This window comes from Drosophila erecta, unplaced genomic scaffold (assembly GCF_003286155.1).
Source record: "Drosophila erecta strain 14021-0224.00,06,07 unplaced genomic scaffold, DereRS2 tig00000092-arrow-pilon, whole genome shotgun sequence".
NCBI classification, from domain to species: domain Eukaryota; kingdom Metazoa; phylum Arthropoda; class Insecta; order Diptera; family Drosophilidae; genus Drosophila; species Drosophila erecta.
In genome coordinates, this window is record NW_020825207.1 from 12801399 (window position 1) to 12825932 (window position 24534).

The 24534-nt window shown below is 42.7% G+C and overlaps 1 protein-coding gene and 2 non-coding genes across 3 annotated transcripts; 1 reads left to right on the forward strand and 2 right to left on the reverse strand.

The window, feature by feature from the left end:
• Window positions 1–13103: 13103 nt before the first annotated feature.
• Window positions 13104–13176, reverse strand: Trnar-ccu. Its single transcript has one exon. It is a non-coding gene; the product is annotated as a tRNA-Arg (tRNA).
• Window positions 13177–13680: 504 nt separating this feature from the next.
• On the forward strand, window positions 13681–13753 carry Trnar-ccu. The gene has a single exon. It is a non-coding gene; the product is annotated as a tRNA-Arg (tRNA).
• A 9104-nt stretch (window positions 13754–22857) lies between these two features.
• Window positions 22858–24307, reverse strand: LOC6547452 (angiopoietin-4). Its single transcript, XM_001974829.2, has 2 exons — window positions 23194–24307; window positions 22858–23140 (listed from the first exon to the last, which is right to left on the reverse strand). The coding sequence occupies exons 1-2, from the start codon at window positions 24294–24296 to the stop codon at window positions 22999–23001; spliced, it is 1245 nt and encodes a 414-aa protein (XP_001974865.2). The 5' UTR covers window positions 24297–24307; the 3' UTR covers window positions 22858–22998.
• Between the last annotated feature and the right edge of the window lie 227 nt (window positions 24308–24534).

Sequence of the window (24534 nt, forward strand, 5' to 3'; positions counted from 1 at the left end):
CATGATTTATCCAAAGGAAATTGCGCATTCGCCGCGTTGACCCACATGGGCACGAAACGCACAAAAATGCCGCACACTCTTGCCGCGGAAAAATTATTGAAAATGCAATTGGCAAATACAATTATGAACTAGCCCGGCTGTTTATTTTCGACCAGCGCACACTTTAATTGAATGCCAATCGATCTATCAACTGCATTTTGGAGTTGCGTGCTTTCGGATTTATTTGCTACCGAAAATTGCTGCATTTGATTGATCCGCCAGGTGATCCACCGACGACTACCAGTGCCTCTCCCCCCATTTTCCACCCGTATTTTCCGCGCTTTCCCGTCGTGCCCAGCCATCGTCATCGCCATCATCATCATCATCATCAGACGAGTGCGGTAATCGCCCGCTCAGATCTACAAAGCCCGCTCCACTGGGAGCCCCCGGCAAATACAGATTTATTCGCTGCGGTCTGGCTGGAAAGTGAAAGGATTTACATGGCCAAGTTGGCCCAGCGTTTTATTGGCCGATCGGCTTTCGTTACCCTTTTCCATTTGATTAAGTCGCGTCGCGTTGAGTCGAGCAGAGTCGACTTGAGTTCCGCTTGCATGTCAAATTAATTGATCGCCCAAGCTCCATTGACGTGTTAAGAAACGCTCAAAACGTCGGCAGGTGTCGACTAATGGGCATCTGATCAGGTGCCCCCCGTCTGGGCCCACAGTGCCGTGGGTTTTTCTTGTACTCGTGGTGCTGATTGAAAATGAAAATCGTCCGTTTTGGCCATTTGGCATTTTCCGAACAAGCTGGCAAAGTGAAAGTGAGCTAAGCCGCCTGCCATTCGGTCCCGAACAGACTGCAAATTTATGGCCCCCATTATCTAGGGTAAACGAACAGTTAATCGCTCCAATAACATACGCCAATCAGGTGGAACTGCTTCTTGGCCAAGCCCGCGCCATGAATAACCCATTTGCAGAGCCATTCATCGACTTGATGAATGAGGACTTTGGATAAACATGTCGATGGCCAATGCGCTGGATAATTTGATTTCCATTCAAGTGCACCTTAAAACAAACCTAATTGGGTCCAAGTTGTATCCGGCTAAACCTTTAAAGTGGTCAATGCACTTAAAAAAGATATATATTTAAATTATTTTGTCTAACTGACAAAAGTTACTTTATATAGTTAGGCGCATTCCATTGTTTCTGTCAAAGAGACCGCCAGATATTTTAATCGCCCATTAGGACTTTCAGCTTTATCGATTTCAGAAGTTGCTTAACCATAAACCCGATTTTCGTGAGCTGGGCTCAGTTCTGCCACCTCTTTAGCCAAGTGTCAAAACGGCGACGTGCTGACAAATTTCTGAGGTATCATTGGCGTATTAATATGTATCGTTAGCATAATTTCCACATTTATTCACTAATCACTCGCGTCAGCCTGCGATTTGCCCTACCCAAAAAGGCAGCCATGGGTGCATATTAATTTCCATCATAAATTACCGAAAATAACAAAACGAAGACTTGTCATAGACCCGAAAAAATAAGCGAACGTTCAAAGAGTTGGAATCCAACTGGCATTCGTAATGCCAGCAGTTGGAAATGCTAAGGCTGTGTGTGCCAGAATGTCCATAAAATATTAAAATTATATTTCATTTGCAATTGTCGCCAGCAGTTGGTGCGGAGCAAAAAGCAAAAAGTAGAAGTCTGTCGACAGGCGTTTCACATGAGCCATACTGCAATCGTTTTTTACTTTGGAGCCTTTGCTTGAAACATAATAAATGTCGGCCGAGAAGCAGAGATTGTGGCCCCCAAAGTGCCACGCCCCGCCGAACGGGTTCAAATTTATGCCACATATGAATTGTGCCTTGTCAGCGGCTAAGCGGGCTGCAAATTTTGATGTGGGAATTTATATGCGAAACACTGCCGGATTGCCACCAGAAATGATTTAGCCGAAAAATGTTTCGCGCTTTGCAAATGACATTTAATGGGCACTTTGGCTAAGTCGAGTTAGATTGAAAATGTAATCAGAGTGGGCAGCACTCATTTCACTGGATCGTTTTCATGCCCATGATTTATGACGGCCATTGCAGCTAGTTAAAGTTTTTCATAAATGTGCCATATTTTTCACAACTTTCCAAGGCGCACGAGAAAACTATTTTTATATTTTTTATCACTCGCAAAGTTTATGAGACTTATTTGTACTAGCAGGGTGTATGCTCCAAAGCGAAAACTATTAAAGGCTCTACTAAACAGTTTGGCATTACGAAGTAGGTGTTCTCGGCTCCATAAATAATATTCATGAACTCATTATCAGACTTGTCTCTCTAGTCATGTTAGTCAGTCTGCTTCTGAAGTTTTTAGCAAAGTAGAATTCAACAATTATGCTAGGGAAAATCGTGATCACATCGTCACGGCCCATTTAATTCAATTACTTTGAAAACTGTACGCCGTTGGATTCTCAACAACCACATTGATATTGAAATCAGAAATCCGAGTATGTTCGATTTCAATGTTTTGTATGAGCATCACACAAGCGAATGCTAATAGCCCGGGTATCAAACGAAGATACCTGACAAAATATGGGAATAGCCCCATTCAAAACTGTCCTGTCCACAATTATGTTTTGACACCTCGATAATAACGCAGAAAGCCTTTGGTTCCAAAAATATATATTTGAGACACCAGCCCGCATAACAATGAGCATGTTCAATAAACATTCGGGGAAATAATCGCAGCAGCTGATGATCGATGGGAAATAGACATGCGCAAAGCGCAGATCCCTCGGAATGGAGATACTTTTGATGAATTAACATAAAATAACTATAAAACGCTGCAAAAGGGATGTGTCCGCGGCAGCCAGTTGTTCGCTGTCTGCAGTTGTCCTTATGACAACTCTGTCCGCTTGCCACAAAAAGTGGTGCTGAACGGGCTGGCATAAATCAATGTTGCATGCTCCTCGCCGCTCGGTTGACATACTTGATGCACCATGCACCATGCTCGATGCTCGATTGATCGCTGGCTGGAACGATCTTCGAGTCCTATAAATTATGGGGCATTTGACAGTAGCGATCGTGTAATGAGAGATCACCAACTGCTTAATTGATAAGTTCGTCCGTGGCTCTGCTCTGCAGCCTTATCACTATCACTGCTGCGTGATGTATTGTTAGCCGTGACCAAATCGTGTAATAAGCCGGCCCATAAAATTGCCAACTCCGCCAAGATAATGCCTCCGACTAAACAACTGTCCGCTGGTTTATCGCCGCTGTTAATCTGGCGACATTATGTCAAACAAGGACAGGCCGGGCCGCTCTGGTGAATGGTGAGTGTCTTGGAGCTTTTGGCTCTTTTGGATCTTTTGCAGACCCAGGTCCTCTGGAAGAGTGCTCTTCGGAGCAGGCGACTGACTCCTTGGGCCGCCTCACTCGCCAAAATGATCGATTGCGCGCAAACGCATTGACATATCGACATGAATCTTGCATTATTAAGCAACGCCAGGAATCTTAAATGAAGACCGAGACGGTCGGCTGCCGTTTAGCTGCGATTGTTATCGTAATGATGCGTTCGACGGAGAGAAAACCCAAGGCAAACGCATTCCGCACTCGCTGTCGCATTCACACGCCATCCTGGAAAGGAAAATCTGGCCGGCAGATAGGCGGCGCTGGCAGGGGAAAAGTGGAAAGGGCCACGAGCAATGCGAGAAAATTAATAATTTCGCATCGACACCCAATTGGCAAGGCGACCGCTCCGTGCGTCGATGTGACAACCAGCTGATAATAAATTATATTTTATTTCTTTTCGATGCTAATGACAACATCCCGACAGCATCTTTATAGCCCTGTTCAGGTGATCTCGCTGGCCATTCCTGCTCAAATAACTCAAAGATCTGTGGCACCAGCAAAGGGAAGGCGGAAACCGCTGCCTGCCCATCAAAATTGATGGAATCCTTCTTAATTGGCAATGAGTAGAGGTGCTTGAAAAATAAGAAGAAATACAATACAATACATGAAATAATTGAGGTGTTTGCTAACTATTTGATATCGAATTCTAGCACTTTCGCTTTGGGCACTTAGGCATTTCGCTCAATACCACATTTAATGAACTTGTTGCTCTTTGCCATATTCACCTTAAATAATCTCTAATAAGGCATTGAATTACTAATTCAATTTATGGCCAGCTGGTGACAGTTTTCTGACCTGTTTTAGCCTCGTTTGATGGATTGCCATGCACAATATTTAAATTGAAATGCAAATCCTAGCTTCAGTTGACAGCTTTGCTATTTCATTCGCTCAGTTTGCCGGCGCAGCACAAAGTACAAAATAATAAGCTAGCCACAATATTTGATTCCGTAATTAAAATATATAAATACAAATATGGGCATTTGCATCCTGGTTTCCGCATTTTGTAATTATTGCGTTCGTGATTTTTGGTCGAAAGCAATTCCATCAGCTGAGTTTCCAGGGTAAAAGAGGTGGTGTCGTCCATTCATGACATGTTGCCTGAACTGGCGCGATTATTTCAGTAATACAATGAGTTCAATCAATCAAACTGTTAATTAAGTAACCCACAGTCGATCCATTTTTAATTTTTAATTAGTTGTCTGCCAATTCAAAATTATTGAGTTATTATACAAAATCAATAAGTGCAGGCATTTAGATAAATTTAATGCTCTTTACTCGATGGAATCGAATGTGAAAAACAAATATTAAATAGAAATTTGTTGGCAAGCGAGGTACAAGCACCTGTAATGAAATGTAAATATCGTACTAAATTGCTAATCAGTTTTGGAGAGGAATTTCTTGTGCAATAATTGCCTAATACTTTTTTTTAATTGAACTATCTGCAAAACCCCTTTTCCCGCCCATGGGGAACAGGTAATATTTAAGCGAACCCAATAAAGTCAATTCTAAGTACAGACAAAAGAAATCAATTATGCAACTGGCAATTCAGTTCAGCCAAACATCAGGCTCAGTTCAATTTTGGCCGGCTGTGTTTGCTGTCAAAGTTGGCCAACTGTGTCAACCGTCAATTACATGGGGTTAGGCAATACATTCTCCTCCTCGCTGCGGTGGCTGTAACCAAATAAAATGTACTACGGAGCGATTCCAAAGTTATATGCAGCTCGTACTAAAAAATTAAGTAGCTTGGAGAGATTTATGGGATTCGCCGGAGAGACAAAAGAAATGTTAAGCGGGGCAAAGCAGTTTTTTGGCCAACTATTTTGGCTTTTTGCTTTTTTTGGGCCCTGTCCCTATTTTGCTTCGCCATTTTGGCTGACTCGGGAGCACTTTGCGATTTGTCAGAGTGCAACGTGGCCAAGAGAGAAATGTCAGTGCAAGTTGGCTGCTAAAGTTGCTTGCTTAGAATTTATCTACTGTCAGCTGTACGACCGCCCCTGTCCAGGACATTAAAAAAGTTATGACAGTGTCCTTGTTGACTGCGTTACAATTTTTTGTTATTTTTGTTATTGTTGTTATTGTTGCTATTTTTCCAGCTCCTTGGCTTCTCTTTGGCGGCAAATTCTTGGCCAGTTGTTCTGCAGCTTGTTGTTTATTTGTTTACGGCCAGCCAGGAGCAACTTTTGATGTCCTGCTGGACTTAAGCGCGGGCGCCTGGCTCTTAATGTCAGAAGTTTTATGCATCCTCGACCGGCATTCACTTGAGATTTATGGGTAGCCATAGTCCCCGTTCCATTTGCCAGCAATAAACCTTTTATATGAGGGGGCCCCTTAAAGTTGCAACGCCCTCGAAGCTCATTAGATGGCCAGGATTGGGCCGGATTGGAGGGAGATCTCTGGCAGAACCAGTTGCAGAACGATGTGACATGATTGTAGACAGATTGCAATATAAACCCGACTGCAGCAGCCGATGGCACATAAAACACAGGTCCGCACAAGTTGTCAACCAGTTGGCAGCTGCACGGAAACATTTGCTTCCTTAAACAGTCAGCAGTAGAGACCAGGACCAGGACCATGGCCAACTCCAACTCCAAGTCCAAGTCCAAGTCCAATGCCAACGGCTTAAATTATGGTCAATGGAATTTTTATAGATTTTCCAAAGACCCAAAGAGCTGAGGAGCTGTGCAGCTGAATTTGCCGGACCGCACAAAAAGTGTGCAACAAAATTAAATGCATTTCATAATTTCTGCGGCGATGTCTGGGCCTGGGTCCACAGCCAATTCCAGATCTGCTCCTCCTTTGGCTTTTGGCCAAGACCGCGCATTTGGCCGCGGCAAGTGCAACATTGTCTGTCTGTTAACTTATTGACACCCATATTTGGGATTGAATCATTAAAGCCAGTTTAGCTGCGGCTATACGAGTATGTAGCTGCCCCATTACCGCCGCTCCATCCGCCAGCAGCCCCTCGCTTAGCCTTTGTTTATTTGGCTATTGTCTTGGCCGTTTTGGACAAATTTTATTGGTTTACGCACGCGCAGTGACGTTGACAATGTGACCTTGTCAGCATTAGTGACAAGCGGCCATAGCTGTTATCATATTTTCCGCCGCGGAATTGGATTGCTCTGGTCTCTCTGGCGAACGGACGGGAAAGCGATCCACATCAGTGGCAATGGGATTGTCTACTTTATTTTGGCCAAATTCGAAAGCGACCTACATTTCTATATTAGTAATATCCTACACTGTCTGTCTGGAAAATGTACTTTTAGAGAAACATATACCACAATCAAAGACACTATTGAATATCTAAAATCCTTCGCTCTTTTCCCAGTGGCATTGGCTTCTAATAACCCTTCATGGAAAAACTCAAGCTGACTACTCAATCACACGTTCGTTTGCATAGTAATTGCATTTCGCGTATTGCAGCGCCGCCCACAATGCCGCACACCTATCATAACAATCTAATGAGGCACTTAATTCGCCGCTGCCACACTCGAAACCGAAATCTCGCACGGCCTGACAATCACACCTATCTAATAACTTCATTACCCAATCAATCAAAGTGGCAACACGACTGGTGGCGGCATTACAATACGTCACCTGGTCAAAACAGCTGCGCGACGGCATTAAATGGGGAAAATCGCAAACAGAAAAAAAGCACTCAAGCAATATATAGATAGAAGGGTCGACTTTTATATGCCCTATTTTCGGTTTGATTTAGAAACTACTACTTTAAGTTGCGTCGTAATTCTTATAGTTAAATTTATTATTTTTCCTTTGACTGGCTGAACAGGAAATTTAAACTTATTAAGATTATGAATTTTTTTACCTGTAACATATTTGTTGACGAATAACATATACCCTTTTGCGATGCCATAAGGGGATGGGAACAGAAGGTGGGGCACAAAGCTGCCAGAATGGTACGGCAAAAGCTCGGGAAAGCTTTAAGAAGTAGCTCGGCATTTTCCGATTCGAACATGTGTGGAAAAGCTTCCATGTGTGCGAGAGAGCCGTGTGGGTTAATTTTCCGGCCAAGCTCATTTCCGCTCACTCTCCGACATGCTCACGTCTCTCAGCGGGCGATGGGACTCACCCACTCACCCACAGTGGGAGTGGCAGTGGGTGGTGCGGGGGCTGCCGAAAAGACACCGGAAGTAGGAAATTGGGTTACAAAATGCATTTCGTGTGTGCGCCGTAACATTTCCGCCTACGGTGGCCGGCTAACAGAGCCGCAACAGCGCCGGAGAAATGGAAAACCGAGAGCAGGAGCCGAAAGCCAGACTCGGACACGGCCACGGACGCAGACCCCGGTTTCCCGGAAAAACCAAGATTGCACTGCACACACGCATTTCCCACATGACGTATGCCGAATATCATCACACACGAACTTGGAACTGGTTGCTCTGCGGGTTCTTGTCTCCGCTAGGGCGCCACTGCATTTTCAAATTGCAGCAGCTCGCATGCAAACCCTTAACCCCCCTGCTGCCTTAACCCTCTGCTGCCAGTCGACCGCTCGGCATTTAAATGCCTCCAATTGAGTGCAGCGCTAACAAGCCAAAATCCTTTGACGAGCGAGTTCCACAGTTCGAAGCAAATTGAATGCCGGGCTAAATTGTGCGACAAATTGCCGGTGAAGGATGAAGGACGCGGCAAGTTCACCTTTGAACTTTGTGCATATTCTGGGAAAGTTTTCGGCATGAGCAGCCAGTGAAAGGGATAAGTTTGGATATTTAACTAAGCGGTAACAAGCGCGCCACTTTGCTCAAGCCTGCATTATATCACAATGTGCACTTTATTTTGAAAGAACCCAGCGACTTCGAACAGTAAGATTTTTAAGTTTACATATTGGCATCGTAAATGATTAGTTGTACAGATTGCCAGATTGCCACCAGTTTAGGCTAATTAGGTGGCAGTTTTTCAGGCATAACCTGCTGTATGGATTAACAGCAAGGGGTTGATTTTTCGGCCCGCTTGAAAGCGAAAGCCAAAGACTTTCACTGCCACCAGCTGTGCTTAGGTGAAAACCCACCAGTGCCACCGCCACCCAATCCACTTCATCAGCCTCCGTGCCAAGGGTAAAGCCTTTAAGTAGTTTTGTGTAATTTAAATATAAATACTCATTTAATTAGCCTCGCTGCTGCGAGACTTGCTGGCAGACCTTTGATCTCCGGCAAATGTGTAAATATTTGACATTAATTACAAGTTGAATGCAGCACTCTTCGGCAGACTTCGGTTAACCCGTTGAGGCTGTTGAGGCCGCTGGATTCGCTGAGGCACAGACGCAGGCAATAACTGGAAAATTTATTTAATATTCACTTGTGAAGTTTCCCCCTTTCGGTTGGCAAACGGTAGCAAATTACTTAAGCGCTTATTTGTCAACTGCGACGCGGGTGGTGAGCTGAGCCATTGGCAGTGCCATATATATTTATACATTATGCATATAGGCGGTGGGAACTCATTAATAGCGACTCCGTTCCTGGATCAGTCCTTAACCCATCACAGCCCTTCGTGGCATCAATTATTCAGGCGGCACGCGATGGCAGACGGGAAATGGCCGACGGCAAAATGGCGTCACAGCCGCTAAAGTACCGTTACCCGCCTGGGAAATTACCTTGCGTTAGTGGGTGTGTGCTTGTGCCTGTGTGTGTGTGGGTGGATCAGGAGCGTGGCTCGCAAATAGCTTGAAAGCCCAAGAACTTTGAATCACTGTCCGCAGATGGCACAGCGGAAAATGTATATTTCTTCTTCCAGAAAAGTATTGAAATTGAATAAATACTGGAGTTACCACTATAAACTCTTATAAATATATGGTTGCCCACTTTTCGCCACTTCTTATGTATGGCTTCCTATCCTTACTTGACTTTAACATTAAGCTAGCCTAAGTAGATATCCTCTCAGTGTACCAAACATCAGCATCCAACTAACAACATCTCGGATGCACTTTCGCGATGATTTTCCAAGTAATGGAATTTCAATATGCACAGCTTCTGGCAACTTTGCCGTAAGCAAGCAGAATAGAGTGAGCCTGGTAACTTTCACTCGGTAGTCGTCATCTGCACACATTTTGCATGTTATCCACTGACTTGTGTCCTGGTTGTTTACAGTAAACTCTCAATATAATAACGTATTCATTTGACCAACCGAAGCACAGACAAGCCAGGAACTTTAATTATAAACAATTAGATGCGGTCGAAGTGGACGCCGAAATGCACTCGGTCATGCAGAGTTAAGGGGTATTCCAGCCCCAGCCCAATTTCCCTCAGCATGTGTTATTAATGATGACTAATGTGGCAGTAAATATTTGTTTATCCAATTAATGTTGCCAGGCCTCCAGAGCGGATGTGTGAAAGGCACTCATACCTATCCTTATTAAATATGAGCTTTAAGTCTCACACTTGTCACAATATGTATCTAATAAATATCGACTAGTAAAGTCTAAATACAAGCAAAAACAAAAAGGTAAGCAACAGAAACTCAGAATTTTGTTATGTGAGTCTTATAAAAGGTCTTTCTAGACAATTATTCATGAAAGACGCAATATATCATATCATTCAGCACCAATCAAACCTTTAAGTGTGCGCATTGGGCGATATGACCTAGCAATCTGAGCATTAAAGACTTGAAATTTCACTTGGGGAAAGATAACGCAAATTTGTATTTTAAATCTAATCAAGGTTTTAGTTTCGAGTGATAAGAACGAACTGGCCTTTCATATAAAAGAACGCTACCCAAACTAAAGCGTTAGAAGTCGCAGAAACTGCACCTCGTAAACAATCAGCTAACTGGAGAGTATTTGCAGAGGAAACTGAGAGCTTACTACAAGGAAGATCAGCTGAAGGTCCTTAAAGTCTGGGCCAAACCAGCAACTGAAAAGGGCCAGAACTGCATAAGCCTCATGAGCCGCATCCATGTGGACATTCAACTGGGTGATGATTATTAAAAAAATCAATGGGTTATATACGATGGTACTGAAGTGACCTCAGATTGTCAAGTGTCTGAGCAATGTTCAAACTAATGAAATAAATAACATAAATAATAATATCGATGTGGCAACAAGTAAGTAAGTAATGCTAGATTCATATGTAGTAAATAAAACATACGTATAAATAATAAAATGAATTTATAACCACCATTAGAATTTATTTCTTATGAAAGGCCATATTTTCCACGCAATCTCGAAGCGCATCTGCTACATGGACAAACACTCATCTGGAGTTATGCTGGGCAGTATTTTCCAGGTGCAGAGATGCCAATATCGTGTTATCCATTCTAATTAGCCCTGCCCATGCTCGTGGGCCATCATTCGGCCGCTCTAAAGCCCCGATGGTCGGTACATTTGAGTCGGGCCAAGACGGCGTAGCCTTTCGAAATTTACATTGGCCATTCGGCGCCTAGCATGCACTAAATTTAACGTCAGTGCCCCTTGGCCAAGTCGAAGCCACATCCCAGGCCCATAAACTTGGTCGGCGCTCTTCTGAGATGGGAATTGCATATATAGTCTCGTGCATACATAGGATAACCCTCGCTTTCTGGCCAATTAATTTACGCGCACTTGGCGAGCACTTTGGCTTAGAGGGATGCGGCGATGCTTATCGCCGGATTAAACCTATATCATTTCATTATTACGAGTGTTTGCCCGCTAACGGTGGACCAAGTGGATGTGGCGCTCCCTTTGGTGGGCTCGTCGCGCTGATGCCGGCAACATTTCTAAATTAATTAGCCGAGGACGAGGGGCTTGGCTGCAGTGCACCAACTCCCGGGTTGAGCAACCAATTTTGACAGCATCAGCCAAAAAAATGGCAAAAAATATAAAGAGTGGAGGAGAAAAGCCAGTTAACATTTCGGTAGTCGTCGGGGGCCGTCTTATCTTAAAGCCACACGATGCCAGGCGACGTCGACGACAACGACAATTTATTGACAAGACAATGGCGCTCAGCGTATGTAATTAATCTCGACATAATCTGAGTAGATAATTTTTGCCGCTCGTTGTTTCTTTGCTGTTGGTGGCTGGCTGGCTTAGGCTTGTTGGCTGTTGCTTGTTGCTTGTTGCAGATGCTTTTGCGCTTTTTGTTGCCCGTTTGCGGCGGTCCGTTGGCGGTCTATTTTGGTGTGTTTGCTGTGCTCGCATCCTCGAGAGCCGCTTCTTTGGTCATGTTCTTTTATAGCCAGCCCGCACCGATCCGGGCCCTGTCAGCTTTATGAAGTGCACAGGCGGCCCATAGAGGGCTAGGGACAGCGATATTGTCCTTTTACGGCCTTCCTCCACATTGCTGGCCTTTTTCAATTAAGTAAAATGCAACAAATGCAATCTGCGGAGCATTCCATAAACCTTACCGAATGCCTCTGCGCCCCACTCCGCCTCCATATCGTTTAGTTACCCCGCCCTATATACTCGCACCATATAGCCCGGACTTTGGCCTACTTTCCTCGGGGTGCTAAAGCACCCTTGCCATTAATTCAGCGAAAAAGTTTTACACTGCGGTGCGGCGTGTTGGGCGAAATGAGTTTTTTCCCAGCTGCGGGTACGTAATAGCAGCAGTGTTTCAAAATATAGCTTAAAGTCCAAATGTCTTTATCTTGGGCTAGCAAACATCCTTTCAGAGTTTGACATAGCAAAGACTTTTTCACTCCAAGAATGTGATACCTGTTTTGGGCTTAAATAGTTAGGTCAGCTTTCAGTTTATCCTACTAAACATCACATCACAGGGTGTTTTGCATTCGAAAGCCTCCCATGTGCAACTTAATGGATTATGCGTACGTGGGAAAGTTGAATTCGTATCAAAAATGCAGTATGAATTGTTATAATGCAGGCAGTGGAGCACGCCTCCGCCCACCGCTTGCCCGCCCAGCATGTTGCATGCAACAATGAATTTACATTAATGATGAGACCCCCTTATCCCACCCCAAATCCCCCTCCCGCTCCTAACTTGTGTGCATCCTCAGCCAAAGTTTCGCTGAATCGTAAAGCAAATGAAACTATGCAAGGCACAGTTTTATTTTTTAGTATTTTTTCGCCCTCCCAGCCTGTATGCAATTTTAATGCTTATGCCCGAAGCTTCCATCTAACCAAGACCCAGCCCCCCAATCCCAATCCCATCCCATGCCAGCCCGGCGATGCCTGTGCATCCTTGGCTCCCAGGGTGGCCATTTGGACGGCGTTGGCAAATTTTACGACCATGCATATTTCAGATAGCGAAAGTGAAATTATGAGCCGCAATTTTTGGCAAACTTTTAAAGTGGATGGATTTCATCCCAGCCCAAACCACACAAACCACACCCACTGGTGGTGCATCCACCTAAACGCCAAGCGACGGCCTTTTTGACAACTCATCAGAAAGTTGATTGCCATTTAAGAGCCCGGATGAAAATGCCTGAAAACGATATTAGAAGACATTGGCTGGCGCTCGTAAAGTTGTTAAATTAAGTGGAAGTGGCACAGCGAAATGTCAACTGCTGTGACGAGTTTGCCTGGTTTTCTTTTGGCTTGTGGGCAGACATTTGGGAGCGGCTGACCGATATTCTGGCTTGATGGAGCACTGCCAATAGCTTGCGAGGCCTAGGGGAAATTCTAAACAATCTTAGTATGTTCATTGAATGCTACAATTTATTCAGCGTATTAAAATGAAACTAAGTGATCGGAAGAATACAAAAAAAATATCAGGAATGATGCACTAAAACACAAATGTATATCCACATTAAAAAAAAAATCAAACGCAAAAAAAATTTATAACTTTACCCCAGATGGGACTCGAACCCACAATCCCCGGCTTAGGAGGCCGATGCCTTATCCATTAGGCCACTGGGGCTTGTGGTAGCGGCCGGCAAACTGCTCTTATGAGCAGACGGCACACATGTATGAGTCAGTTCAGTGTTAACGCAAGAAGCGATATATTTTGATGGAATAAAACGTGTTTATTTTATGCATACGTTATGGGGTGGAAATATGTAGCTTCCTGTGAAGATGTATTGCCACTATTTACTAACAGAAACACACAATGGTACTTTTTGAGTTCGTAAAAGCTGTACTTCTTATTCGGTATTTGGAAACCAGAAAATTTTTATAACCACTATCAATAACATATGCTTATCGAGAAATACATTTGTGCGCGGAGTAAATATTACCCAAATATGTCGTCAGATAAATATGTCTGCTTATTTAGTTGTTTCTCTGCATATAATGTTTTAACAGTTGTTTTGACACATGATTAAATTCGAGAATGCAATTTCAGTTTTAACTTTCATTGTTCTTTTTCCGTTTATTCTTAGCTGACTTGAATCTTATCACCACGTTCTGACAACAGAAACAGCATGCCCCAGTGGCCTAATGGATAAGGCATCGGCCTCCTAAGCCGGGGATTGTGGGTTCGAGTCCCATCTGGGGTAAAGTTCGTATTCTTTTTTACTTTCACATAAGAGTTAGTATTTTGTAACAATCGCTTAATAGTTGTATTACGTAAATCATCTATAAATTGAATTAAGTAGGCAGCGTTTGACTCATTTGTTATATGCAAATCTGAATTACGTAATCTGGAGCAGTGACAGCAGCAGCTATCTGTGGTGTCTGCCTTCTGTCTGTGCGACCATTGTATTGATTTTTTATAACAAACGTATTTATTGTGCCTTGCTGTTAGTCCATGGGCAAATGGGGCCTTTATTTATTACAACTACATTAAACCGAAAATGTCACGACATTAATTTCGCAAATGCGATTAATAAACGTCAGCGTAATGTCATTGTTTGCAAATGCCCCAAAGAGCCCATGGTAGTTGTTGTTTGGGGCCAGCCATTATGTACAAGCCATTGACCACGAGTCAAGCAAAGTAAAGTCAAGTCAAGTCTGGGCCAAAAAGTCAGCCAGACAGCGAGCGGTGCAAACATGATTTACGCCTAACCATTGTCTGTCTTTCTAAATGGCTTCAAATAGCAAATAGCAAACAGCAAACAGCAAACAGCGAAATGCGAAATGCGAAAAGCCGCCAAGGTGTCTGTGCGTTGCGTGCCCCACAGATTGGAGAAGCTCCTTGAACCGACCCAATTCTTTGGCATCTGGGGCCTGTTTGGCCACCCGAAACGCGGCCCGCTAATGAGAGGAGCAGAGGAAATTGAAAACTGGCAAATTGCAAAACGGGTGAGAAAGGGGACAATCCGGGGAGCAGCTGCCTTGAAATGTCGCTGGGCGCAACAGTTTTCCAGACCACAAATCGCTTTGGCAGTCGGGCGCATGCAAAGAGCCAATCTTGATTACAATCAGTACGGATACCAGGTACGACCAAGGACTTTTGGGGCGGCTTTGGCAGTGGGAGTGGCCGGGGAGGCAGTGCCCGTTCGCATGTTGCCCGGCGATAAAGATCAAATGAGAAATGGATGTCGCCGACGCAGAATCCAGATGACGGCCTGGTTGCATGCTGCGTATATATTTGCATCGCTGCATCTCGCCGGTGACAAGATTTGTGAGCGCCCAGCTGCAAATCGGAGCGAGGCAAGTAGCTGGCGGTCCGCAATTAACAAGCGAGCATACTTCAAAAGCATTTCAGATAATCCATAAAATGTGGTATATCATTGATTTTATCATTGCTATCAAAGTATTGGTGAATAGTATTCTTTAACTTTGAATGTTTGCCAAAATGCCAACCCTATTTATCTGTTTATTTTACGAAATCAGTTAGGAAATTCAATTTGCCATCCCAAAAGTTCATTTCGATTTCGGCTGGCAGGAGATTTTGCGCCAACACAATCGAGTACTCAATTTCAATTTCGATTCGATTATGCCTAGGATCGATTTTACTTGATTACCTCCACCGAAATTCAAATTTTCTCGGCTCGTCAAACAGGTTTCTCGTTTGAGTATCGGTAGACGTGTTCGGTTGATGTACCTACAACTAATTGACAGCTTCCAGTTCGATTCGAAAAAGCCGTTAACAGCATTTCGTGATATGTCACGCGCCGGGCAATGAGCATATGAAAAGTTGCAGCCATAAACCTGCCCACATCTTCGGGTCCACCGTGGTCCACCTCAATTACTCGGCCTCTGCGCAGACCGTAAATTATTTTGCCAGGCTGTGCAAATTAATTTCAGCCAACTGACAGACTAGCCAGAGACTCCGACTCGGAGAACCTCGAACGGCATTCGATTGGTTGTGTATATACGAGTATTATGAGCGGTTGGAGTGCGGGGCCCGCCCACTTGGCCGCTAGCACCGTCACCTGGCCGCCAAATTTGGCTATCAATTTGGCCAAATTTCTGGCCGCCGTTCGCCTGTGACAGTGACATTTTCGTTTGGCCGACGCGTGCCTAAGCCCCAGAAAAGAGCAATTATAATTGAGGAAAATTAACTTAAAACATAATACAAGCTGTCGAATTTGTAGATCTTAAAATGCCAACTGAAGACGGAAAACACAGGAATGCAGTCACCTCAATAACTTCACTAAATTCTTACCAATCTGATACAAATTATTCAATACATATTTTTTGCACATAATTTTGACGGGTAATATATATGAGAAAAGCATTTCTTTTTCTTCGTCATTCATGGACGAAAAGACATTCGATTTGATTAACCTTACGGTGAAAATGGGAATAGGTATCTTTGAGGAATGTGAGTGCTGGGATGGCCGCACCGTTAGGCCCGCCCCCGTGACATTGCAACAATGCAGGAGGTGAACTTTGACATGACCGCAGCTGGCATAAATCAAAGCGCAGTTCGGGCCATTGTAAGTCGTCTAGGGGCACATCACCGCAGAGATGCGACTCTCGCATCGAGGAGATTCGGTCTCGAGGAGTAGGTTTGGCTTTCACGCCGAATGCAAGGGGCACACCTGAACTGCGCAGACATCAACCCGCTAACTAAATCAACAATCGTGGAACAATGGAGGGGATATACTATATACATACACTATATACCGTACATACGGAGCCAAAAGAGCCGCGCAAATTAAAGTTAATCGAATGCCTTTGACCTTTTCACACAGCCCTTCTCCTTCTTCCGTGTGTCGAAAAGTGCATTGCATTGCATTCGATTGGCAATTTCAGATAAAGGCGGCCAAGAACCTTTGCCATTCGCTTCATGCTGAAGTGGGGAACACCCTGTGGACGGAGCTGTAAATTAGAACGTAGCCACCTGGCGGGGAGAGGAAGTAGCTCGAGTGAGTGGCGCCCTCTGCTGTGCTTGGGATGTGGGTATTGACAAAACCTGATCGGTGACCGATTGGGGAATTTTATGTCACTTCAAAATCCGATTAAGATAAGTCGAGTTATGGAGTTCAGAACTTCAGCATTGGAACATTTCTTAACTTTTTCGAATTTCTGCAACATATAACAAAAAAAAATTACAAAAAAATTTTAAAAATTTTAATTTCAAAATTTGAATGCAGATTTTTAGAGAATTGCGACAGAAACATTTAGAGGTATGCCACTCCAAAATCCGATTAACATAAGTCGAGTTATGGAGTTTAGAACTTCAGCAATAGGACACTTTTTAATTTATTTGAATTTGTACATCATAATACCAAAAAATTTAAAAAAAAATTGAAAAAAAATAAATTTTCAAATTTGAATGCAGTTTTTTAGAGAATTGCGACAGAAACATTTAGAGGTATGCCACTTCAAAATCCGATTAAGGTAAGTGGAGTTATGGAGTATAGAACTTCAGCAATAGGACACTTTTTAATTTGTTTGAATTTGTACATCATAATACCAAAAAATTTACAAAAAAATTGAAAAAAAATAAATTTTCAAATTTGAATGCAGATTTGTAGAGAATTGCGACAGAAACATTTAGAGGTATGCCACTCCAAAATCCGATTAAGATAAGTCGAGTTATGGAGTTTAGAACTGCAGCCGTAGGACATTTCTTAACTTTTTCAAATTTCTACAACATCATACATCAGAAAATGTACAAAAAAATTGAAAAAAAATAAATTTTCAAATTTGAATGCAGATTTTTAGAGAATTGCGCCAGAAACATTTAGAGGTATGCCACTTCAAAATCCGATTAAGATAAGTGGAGTTATGGAGTATAGAACTTCAGCAATAGGACACTTTTTAATTTGTTTGAATTTGTACATCATAATACCAAAAAATTTACAAAAAAATTGAAAAAAAATAAATTTTCAAATTTGAATGCAGATTTGTAGAGAATTGCGACAGAAACATTTAGAGGTATGCCACTCCAAAATCCGATTAACATAAGTCGAGTTATGGAGTTTAGAACTTCAGCCGTAGGACATTTCTTAACTTTTTCAAATTTCTACAACATCATACATCAGAAAATGTACAAAAAAATTGAAAAAAATAAGATTTCTAAATTTGAATGCAGTTTTTTAGAGAATTGCGACAGAAACATTTAGAGGTATGCCACTTCAAAATCCGATTAACATAAGTCGAGTTATGCAGTTTAGAACTTCAGCCGTAGGACATTTCTTAACTTTTTCGAATTTCTGCAACATCATAGCATCAAAAAAATTACAAAAAAATTTTAAAAATTTTAATTTCTAAATTTGAATGCAGATTTTTAGAGAATTATGACAGAAACATTTTAAGGTATGCCACTCCAAAATCCGATTAAGATAAGTCGAGTTATGGAGTTTAGAACTTCAGCCGTAGGACATTTCTTAACTTTTTCGAATTTCTGCAACATCATAGCATCAAAAAAATTACAAAAAAATTTTAATTTCTAAATTTGAATGCAGATTTTTAGAGAATTATGACAGAAACATTTTAAGGTATGCCACTCCAAAATCCGATTAAGATAAGTCGAGTTATGGAGTTTAGAACTTCAGCCGTAGGACATTTCTTAACTTTTTCGAATTTCTGCAACATCATAACATCAAAAAAATTTAAAAAAAAATTAATTTCTAAATTTGAATGCGGATTTTTAGAGAATTGCGACAGAATCATTTAGAGGTATGCCACTTCAAAATCCGATTAAGATAAGTTGAGTTATGGAGTTTAGAACTTAAGCATTGGGACATTTCGACTCGGCTATCAAGAACATATATATTTTCAACGAATCAGTATTCCCTTTTATTTTAACAGGTATAACCAGAAAAATTAAAATTTTAAGTTCGTATTTTGAAAATTTTAATTGAACCGGACAAAGCAATCTTTGTTATTGACAATCGTAAGATACTTTTTTCCGAATATGGGACTATTTTATAGCTTTTTGTTCATGCCGCTTGGAAAAAGGATAATTCTCTCCGGTAAGAGGCAACCAGACATGGAGTCACTTCTGCAAACATACCACTATCCCATGCACTGTTATGTGAACTAAACAGCGGAGGCAAAAAAAGAGAAGGCTAACTGAAAATTAACCTTAATTAAGTTTGTCATATCTGGGGTGTATGATCGGGCGGCAACTTGGGGCTTGTGTGTGGCCGGCAGCTCTCTTTGGCTTTTGGCTCAGGGTTCAGACTGGAACTCCAGCTAATGTCACCGGCAACATGACAGTGGACAGCATGACAGCAAAAACAGTGTTCGAACCGGGGCTAAAATTAAACAAAAGGCGGTCAAATAAAGCAAAGGCGAAATCTATGTTAAAACGCAAGCGATTAGAATCGTTTTGGCCGGCTAAAACACACCTAATTGCCGGACAAGTTGCTAGAGGACGGCTAATTGAAACGCCGCCCGCTCGTGTTTTCTACCAGATTCTTATTTTTTTCAAGGTTCACTCTGGGCAATTTCAGAGTGTGTGTGTCGGTTTTGCAAGATTGCAAGACTTTTTTCATCAGTGTTGCTGCACAGAATAATTTCAATTTTATTTACCTGTCTTGGGAGCGGCCGTGGCCAGACACGTTTTGCTTTTGGCCCAAACAGAACACAGAGACATGGCTGAAACTGAAATAGAAAAAATGCATTTGCCGCGAATCGAGCGGACAATAAATACGGGCGACCGCCCATTTTTATGGCAATCAAATGCGTTGTTTAATTCGAATTGACTTTTTGAACTGGCTGGGAACTGGAAAACTGGGAAACGTGTCGCACGTGCCACCCCTGCCCCTGTGATACTTTATTCGATTATTGGTGTAGGGATTGTCAACTGTCATTTCGATTATTTGGATCGCAGACCGCAAAAGAGTGGAATTACTTGCAGATAACAAGCCACAAAGGAGTGACCTACAATTCTGATAGAGCACACTCGAATTACCGGTTATCGTTATTTAATGATTGATCTGCTGCCATAGATAGGAATGGCTGAAAGCCAGTTTTATGTTGAAACGTCAAACAAAACATTTGTGTGCTTCACATAGGATCTGCGTTGCCAATGGCAGATACATATTTATTAGAGCCACACTTCAATATATGGACCCAACAAAACAGTTTTATCCATTTATGTCTACCTCCAAAGCCTATATCATTTTCCAATCCAGCAACGGAGGAAGAAGTGCTTAAGTACTTTACGATCAAACTTGTGAGCAAAGTTTGGAAAGTTTTCAGTGTAGGCTGCATGGCAATTGATAGTTATACCATAAACTTGCTTTAGAACTATGGCACAACACCCGAAAACAAAAACCAGCCCATTTGCCCGAAAAAATAAATGCAATCAGCGGAAGTTGCCTACTTCTTTTCTCTTGGTCAAAACAAGTTGCAGTTTTGGCTGGGTAGAATTGGATTGCGGTGGGCGTAGGGTGGTGGTCGGAGGATAGGGGCGTGGCACTGGGTCGGGTGCCAAACTTTGTGGCATAAACTTTTAATGAGTTCTTTTTATTTGCGATTTGCATGGCCACGCCCCCCATTTGTCACACAAATGAAATCTGCCAGAGCGAAATTGCATTAAGTTGCCGCTTGTAGGGCATTCATATCCACCACCAACCACCCACCATCCACCCACCATCGACCACCCAATCTCAATGACATTGCCTACTTGGAGGAGCACAACTTTGGTCAAAGACACTAGCCCCCTCGACGGACTCAATGATGAGCAGAAAACAAAAATTGCGAAATAAAATAAATAAATATGCCCGAGTGCAAAACTTTTAAATTGAAAATGCGCTTTGAATATTTCAGCGCTTCAGATTCTCCGGATCCTTTCGCCATCTTGTGCGCCATTGCACTCGCTAACTGCACTTGTGCTCATCTTTGTCTCCAGCGGCTGGGCTTCCTGCCACGCCCACTTTGCCCACTTTGCCCACTTCCATCTGTCGACGTCTGCGAAAGGCGAAAATAATTTGAAATTTTAATTAAAAGTATTTGGGCAAAAGTTGCTGCGCTGCCAGCGGCTCTGCTTTTCTATCACCAGACAAATACGACAAAATCAAAAACACAAAAAACGAATAAGCGAAATCACGAGCAGAATTGGCAAGACTTGGAGGAAACTATTTCCGGGCCTGCTTTTCAGCCCGGTTCGCTCGATGGCATTTCAGCTTAAATTTTAATATCCCCGCCGACGGCAAAAATTGTGCACTTGAACAAGCAGCCGAAAAAAGCAATTGTTGCGGATGCGACAAGTGTCGCCCTTACAAGGGCTTTACTGCTCATTTCGTTCCTTGGGGCGTTTATGCGCAAGCGAACTACGCGATCGTAAAACTGAGATCAAATTACATCTGAAGTAAAAATTTCTCTACTACAAGTTTAGTATTTGTTCTGTTTATTTCCCCACTGATCTTGATTTGAGTGCTTTTATCACATTGAAGTACCTTGATTCGAGTTCCCGAACTGTGTGTGCGTATGAACGTCTTTCCCATCAATATGCGTATGTGGAACAAGCGAAAAAAATAAAAAGTTAAACCATTTGCCTTACTAGAAGTCCACTACTTCCTTCTAGCCATAATTAAACCCCAGAAGCTGGTTGGCCACAGGGGGAAAGAAGCCTCCGGAGAAGAAGCCTCTTCGTGTTTGCTGCCAGAAGGACAGAAGGAAAGAAAGAAACTTTATTAATAAAAGTTTTTCCTTTGGTATTTTAGCCAAGTATTATTAAAAACTTTGATATACGCAACGCCGGCAGTTCCACACACCGACACACGTGGGCCCCAACATATGTCGACGTCTGTCGGAACATTCAAGCGTTAAATTGTGGAGGCCCTTTTTATGCATGCGACATTATTTGTTGCTTGTGCTTGTGCTTTGCTTGTGCTTTGCTTTTGATTTTTGGTGCTTCTTGCTTGCTTTTATTAATTTCGTTGTCATGACATTGAGTTTGGCAAGTTTCGGTCGTGGGTGTCGAATCAGCAGCTAATTTGCCGTTGTTTTGAAGTCTTCACACGTCAATATTGTTGACTGAAAAACAGCTGACAAGTAATAATTTAAAAATGTGAAGGTGCTTTCGACGCGTCGCTTTTCCTTCCAGGACTGAAAAAAATACTTAATTCGATTTTAATCATATGCTAAAAATAAATTGAGGCCTGAGGATTTGTAAACACAGCTCCCAAGCAAATTGTACAAATAAGAGGTTTTCTATCTACTTAAGATGTTCTTCTCAATAGTTGGATAATAATTCTTGGGCCTTGTGTCAATTTGCATTAATTTTGTGACAAGATTATAACAGCTTTCTTCAGCCCCTTCAAACTGCTGGTTACAGAGGCTAAGTGGCTAGTTTGGGCGGCTCGTAGCCAGGTTTGTCAACCTCTAGCCGTCTTTCCAAAATTACTGGCAAAATCCGTAGTGGCTGCTGTGTATACTGTATCTATTCGCTGATGTCGGATTCCGGCTCTCAAACTATTTGCACATTGAGTGCATGCATTTTAGCATTGGAAAGAGAATATCTAATGAAGTGCGTCCCGTCCATTAACTGGGGAACGCATTTTCTCTTAGTTTAGTTCCATTAGAGCGCAGTCTGGCTTTGACTGGAGTCCGACCCGAGCGATTCGACTTGTTTTTTTATGGCTCTCACTTAGCTAGACAAACTAAACAACTAATTAAAGTAAACCAAAGGCAGTTAGCCAGAAAATTCGTTGACCGGATGGGCGGAAGCAATGGCTTAGACGGCACGGCTATGCAGACTCGCACTCCCGACCATGAATATGCAAATATGAGGCTGTCATCCAGCTCATTTCCATTTCCATTCCCATTCCCATTCCCGTTGTACTCGTACGCTTTCCCATTTCCCTCAATCGGGTGAGTTGTTCATTAATTTGCTGACTGGGGAAAAGCTGGATCCTGAATGCCGGGATGTCATCACAGCTGCTTGGTTGACATCGATACTGCGACGGTTGACTTTGTTGGCTCTTAATTGATTGCAGCCATTTAGGCATCGTTCCCCTCACTCCCGGAGCCATCCCCTCCGGAATCCTCATCATGGTCCTCATCGTGGTGGTGTGAATCTTTGCACTTGTCTTTGAATTAATTAAAGAGCGTGTTTTCAAGTCGGTCTGTTGGCGAAGCAGTTGCCATCGGACGAAAGTTATGAAAATTGCCTACGGATTCGAGCATTTATACAAGCTAAGTTAAATGCACCGCCATTTCTCTCCAGTTCTTATAATTAGCCCACAATGATTAATAGCAACGGGCATTTTCTTTTGCAAGATTAGCTTATATTTTATATATAGTCTTTAAATACACATTATTTTTCTCTCGAGACATTCCCTTTATTTTGTTGAAGCGCATTCATTACTTACTTTGCGTACTTCAGGAAAACGATAGTGCGTTTTTCCAAGGTCAGAGCAGCAAACGCCATAAGCGTTTTACACTTTTTTCCTTAATTTCCCTTCGGCCTTATCAACATGTGTACCGTCTTAAGGGAATAGGTGAAGTCGTGCCATTCGGCAGTGTTCCAGTAGACTCCAACGCCGTCGTAGTCGTATACTTGATCTCCTTCCGAATAGATGCCATTCAGATTGCTGTGGGTAAGGGTGAATACGAGTCTCAGAAGTTGTCTTTCACATGATCTCACCTGGCACCACATCTGTCTCCGTACCACCAGGCACCTTCCCGCTTAGCTGCGCATTTTTCAGGGCTGTCCTCGTCGTAAGTACTGAACCTGGCATGTAGATTATGGGTAAGTGCATCACCAGCATTGCCCGTGTACTTTCCAAGGGATGCGAGTGCATAGCCAGAGTCCTCTTCGTCCACCTCAAACCGATCGTAGCGAGCAAATCTCTGCTCTCCCTCAAAGTCTTCCAACTGAATGTGTAGCTCATACTGCTCCGATTTGGTGAGTTGGTGGAGCTTTTGCAGTCCGATAAAGAACTCTCCCGTTATGTTCCCAAAACCCTCCCGATATTCATTCCACTTGCGGATGAAGTTGGTCTTGCCATTTTCTCGTCTCTGGATTACAATCCAACCAGATCCCGCCAGAAGGCTATTGCAATAGACTTCTACATCTCCAAGCGAAGGCACTTGGATGGATTGCACTCCGGTAAAATTGCCAAATAAAGCGCAGCCACTTTGCCTAGAATCTAAGGAATCGTTTATATCTGATTTTAAGGTAACAGCATTCCCTGGATGATCCGTGGGCTTAGTAGTTGGTTGAAGGAGGTTAATCAGTTCCTCATTTGCAAGCAGAGTAGTGTGACAGGTGTTCAGTCCTAACTCCAACCTGGTCAGCGTATTAGCATTCTGGCTTAGTAGGAGCTTAAAGTTCTCGATCTCGACGTCTTTAATCTGTGATGTTCCTAGGTTTTTTGAGCACTCAAGTAAATCCTTTTCGATTTCCTTGATTGCATTACTTTTTAGTTCGCTTATTTGTTTGTAGAAGCTCTCCAACATTTTAAGATTATGGATGAGAATGCCTTGGACCTTCAAGTTCTCTTCGAGTTGCACATACTGCTCTCTAAGCCTTCCAAGTAGGCTGACCAAGTTCTTCGATGTAATGACTCCATCAGTCCCGTTCTCTGAAACGAGTTCCCTGACTTTCTTAACTATCTCCCCTTCGAGTGGCGTCAGTGGAACCTCGTTCACAATTTTGTGAGTGGAGCAGCGAGGAGTGTACGAAAATGAGCAATGACACACACTTAATACGATCGCAATCAACACTGACTGAGGTGCAGCTCCCATTGCTTCTTCATCGACCAGTGAATTCAGACTGAGGTCGGCAATAAGCTGAGGAATACTTTATAGTCATTGCGTGAGGCTATCGAGTTCCTGCTCAGAAGTGAAGATTAACTGGCAGCATTTACATTATAATAATAATAAAACTACTAGGTATGCAAGTATTTCCTTTCTGAGCTTGTGCAATAGTCGGAAAGCTTAGTGAATTTTTGTATTTTGTTTTTGAGTGAAAAGTATATACATT

Bases quoted from the DNA above. Each gene is read 5' to 3' on its own strand.
- LOC6547452 (XM_001974829.2), bottom strand. From the start codon at position 24,296: ATGGGAGCTGCACCTCAGTCAGTGTTGATTGCGATCGTATTAAGTGTG. The intron at 23,141-23,193 runs GTGAGATCATGT...CCTTACCCACAG, and splicing joins GGAGACAGATGTGGTGCCAG to CAATCTGAATGGCATCTATT.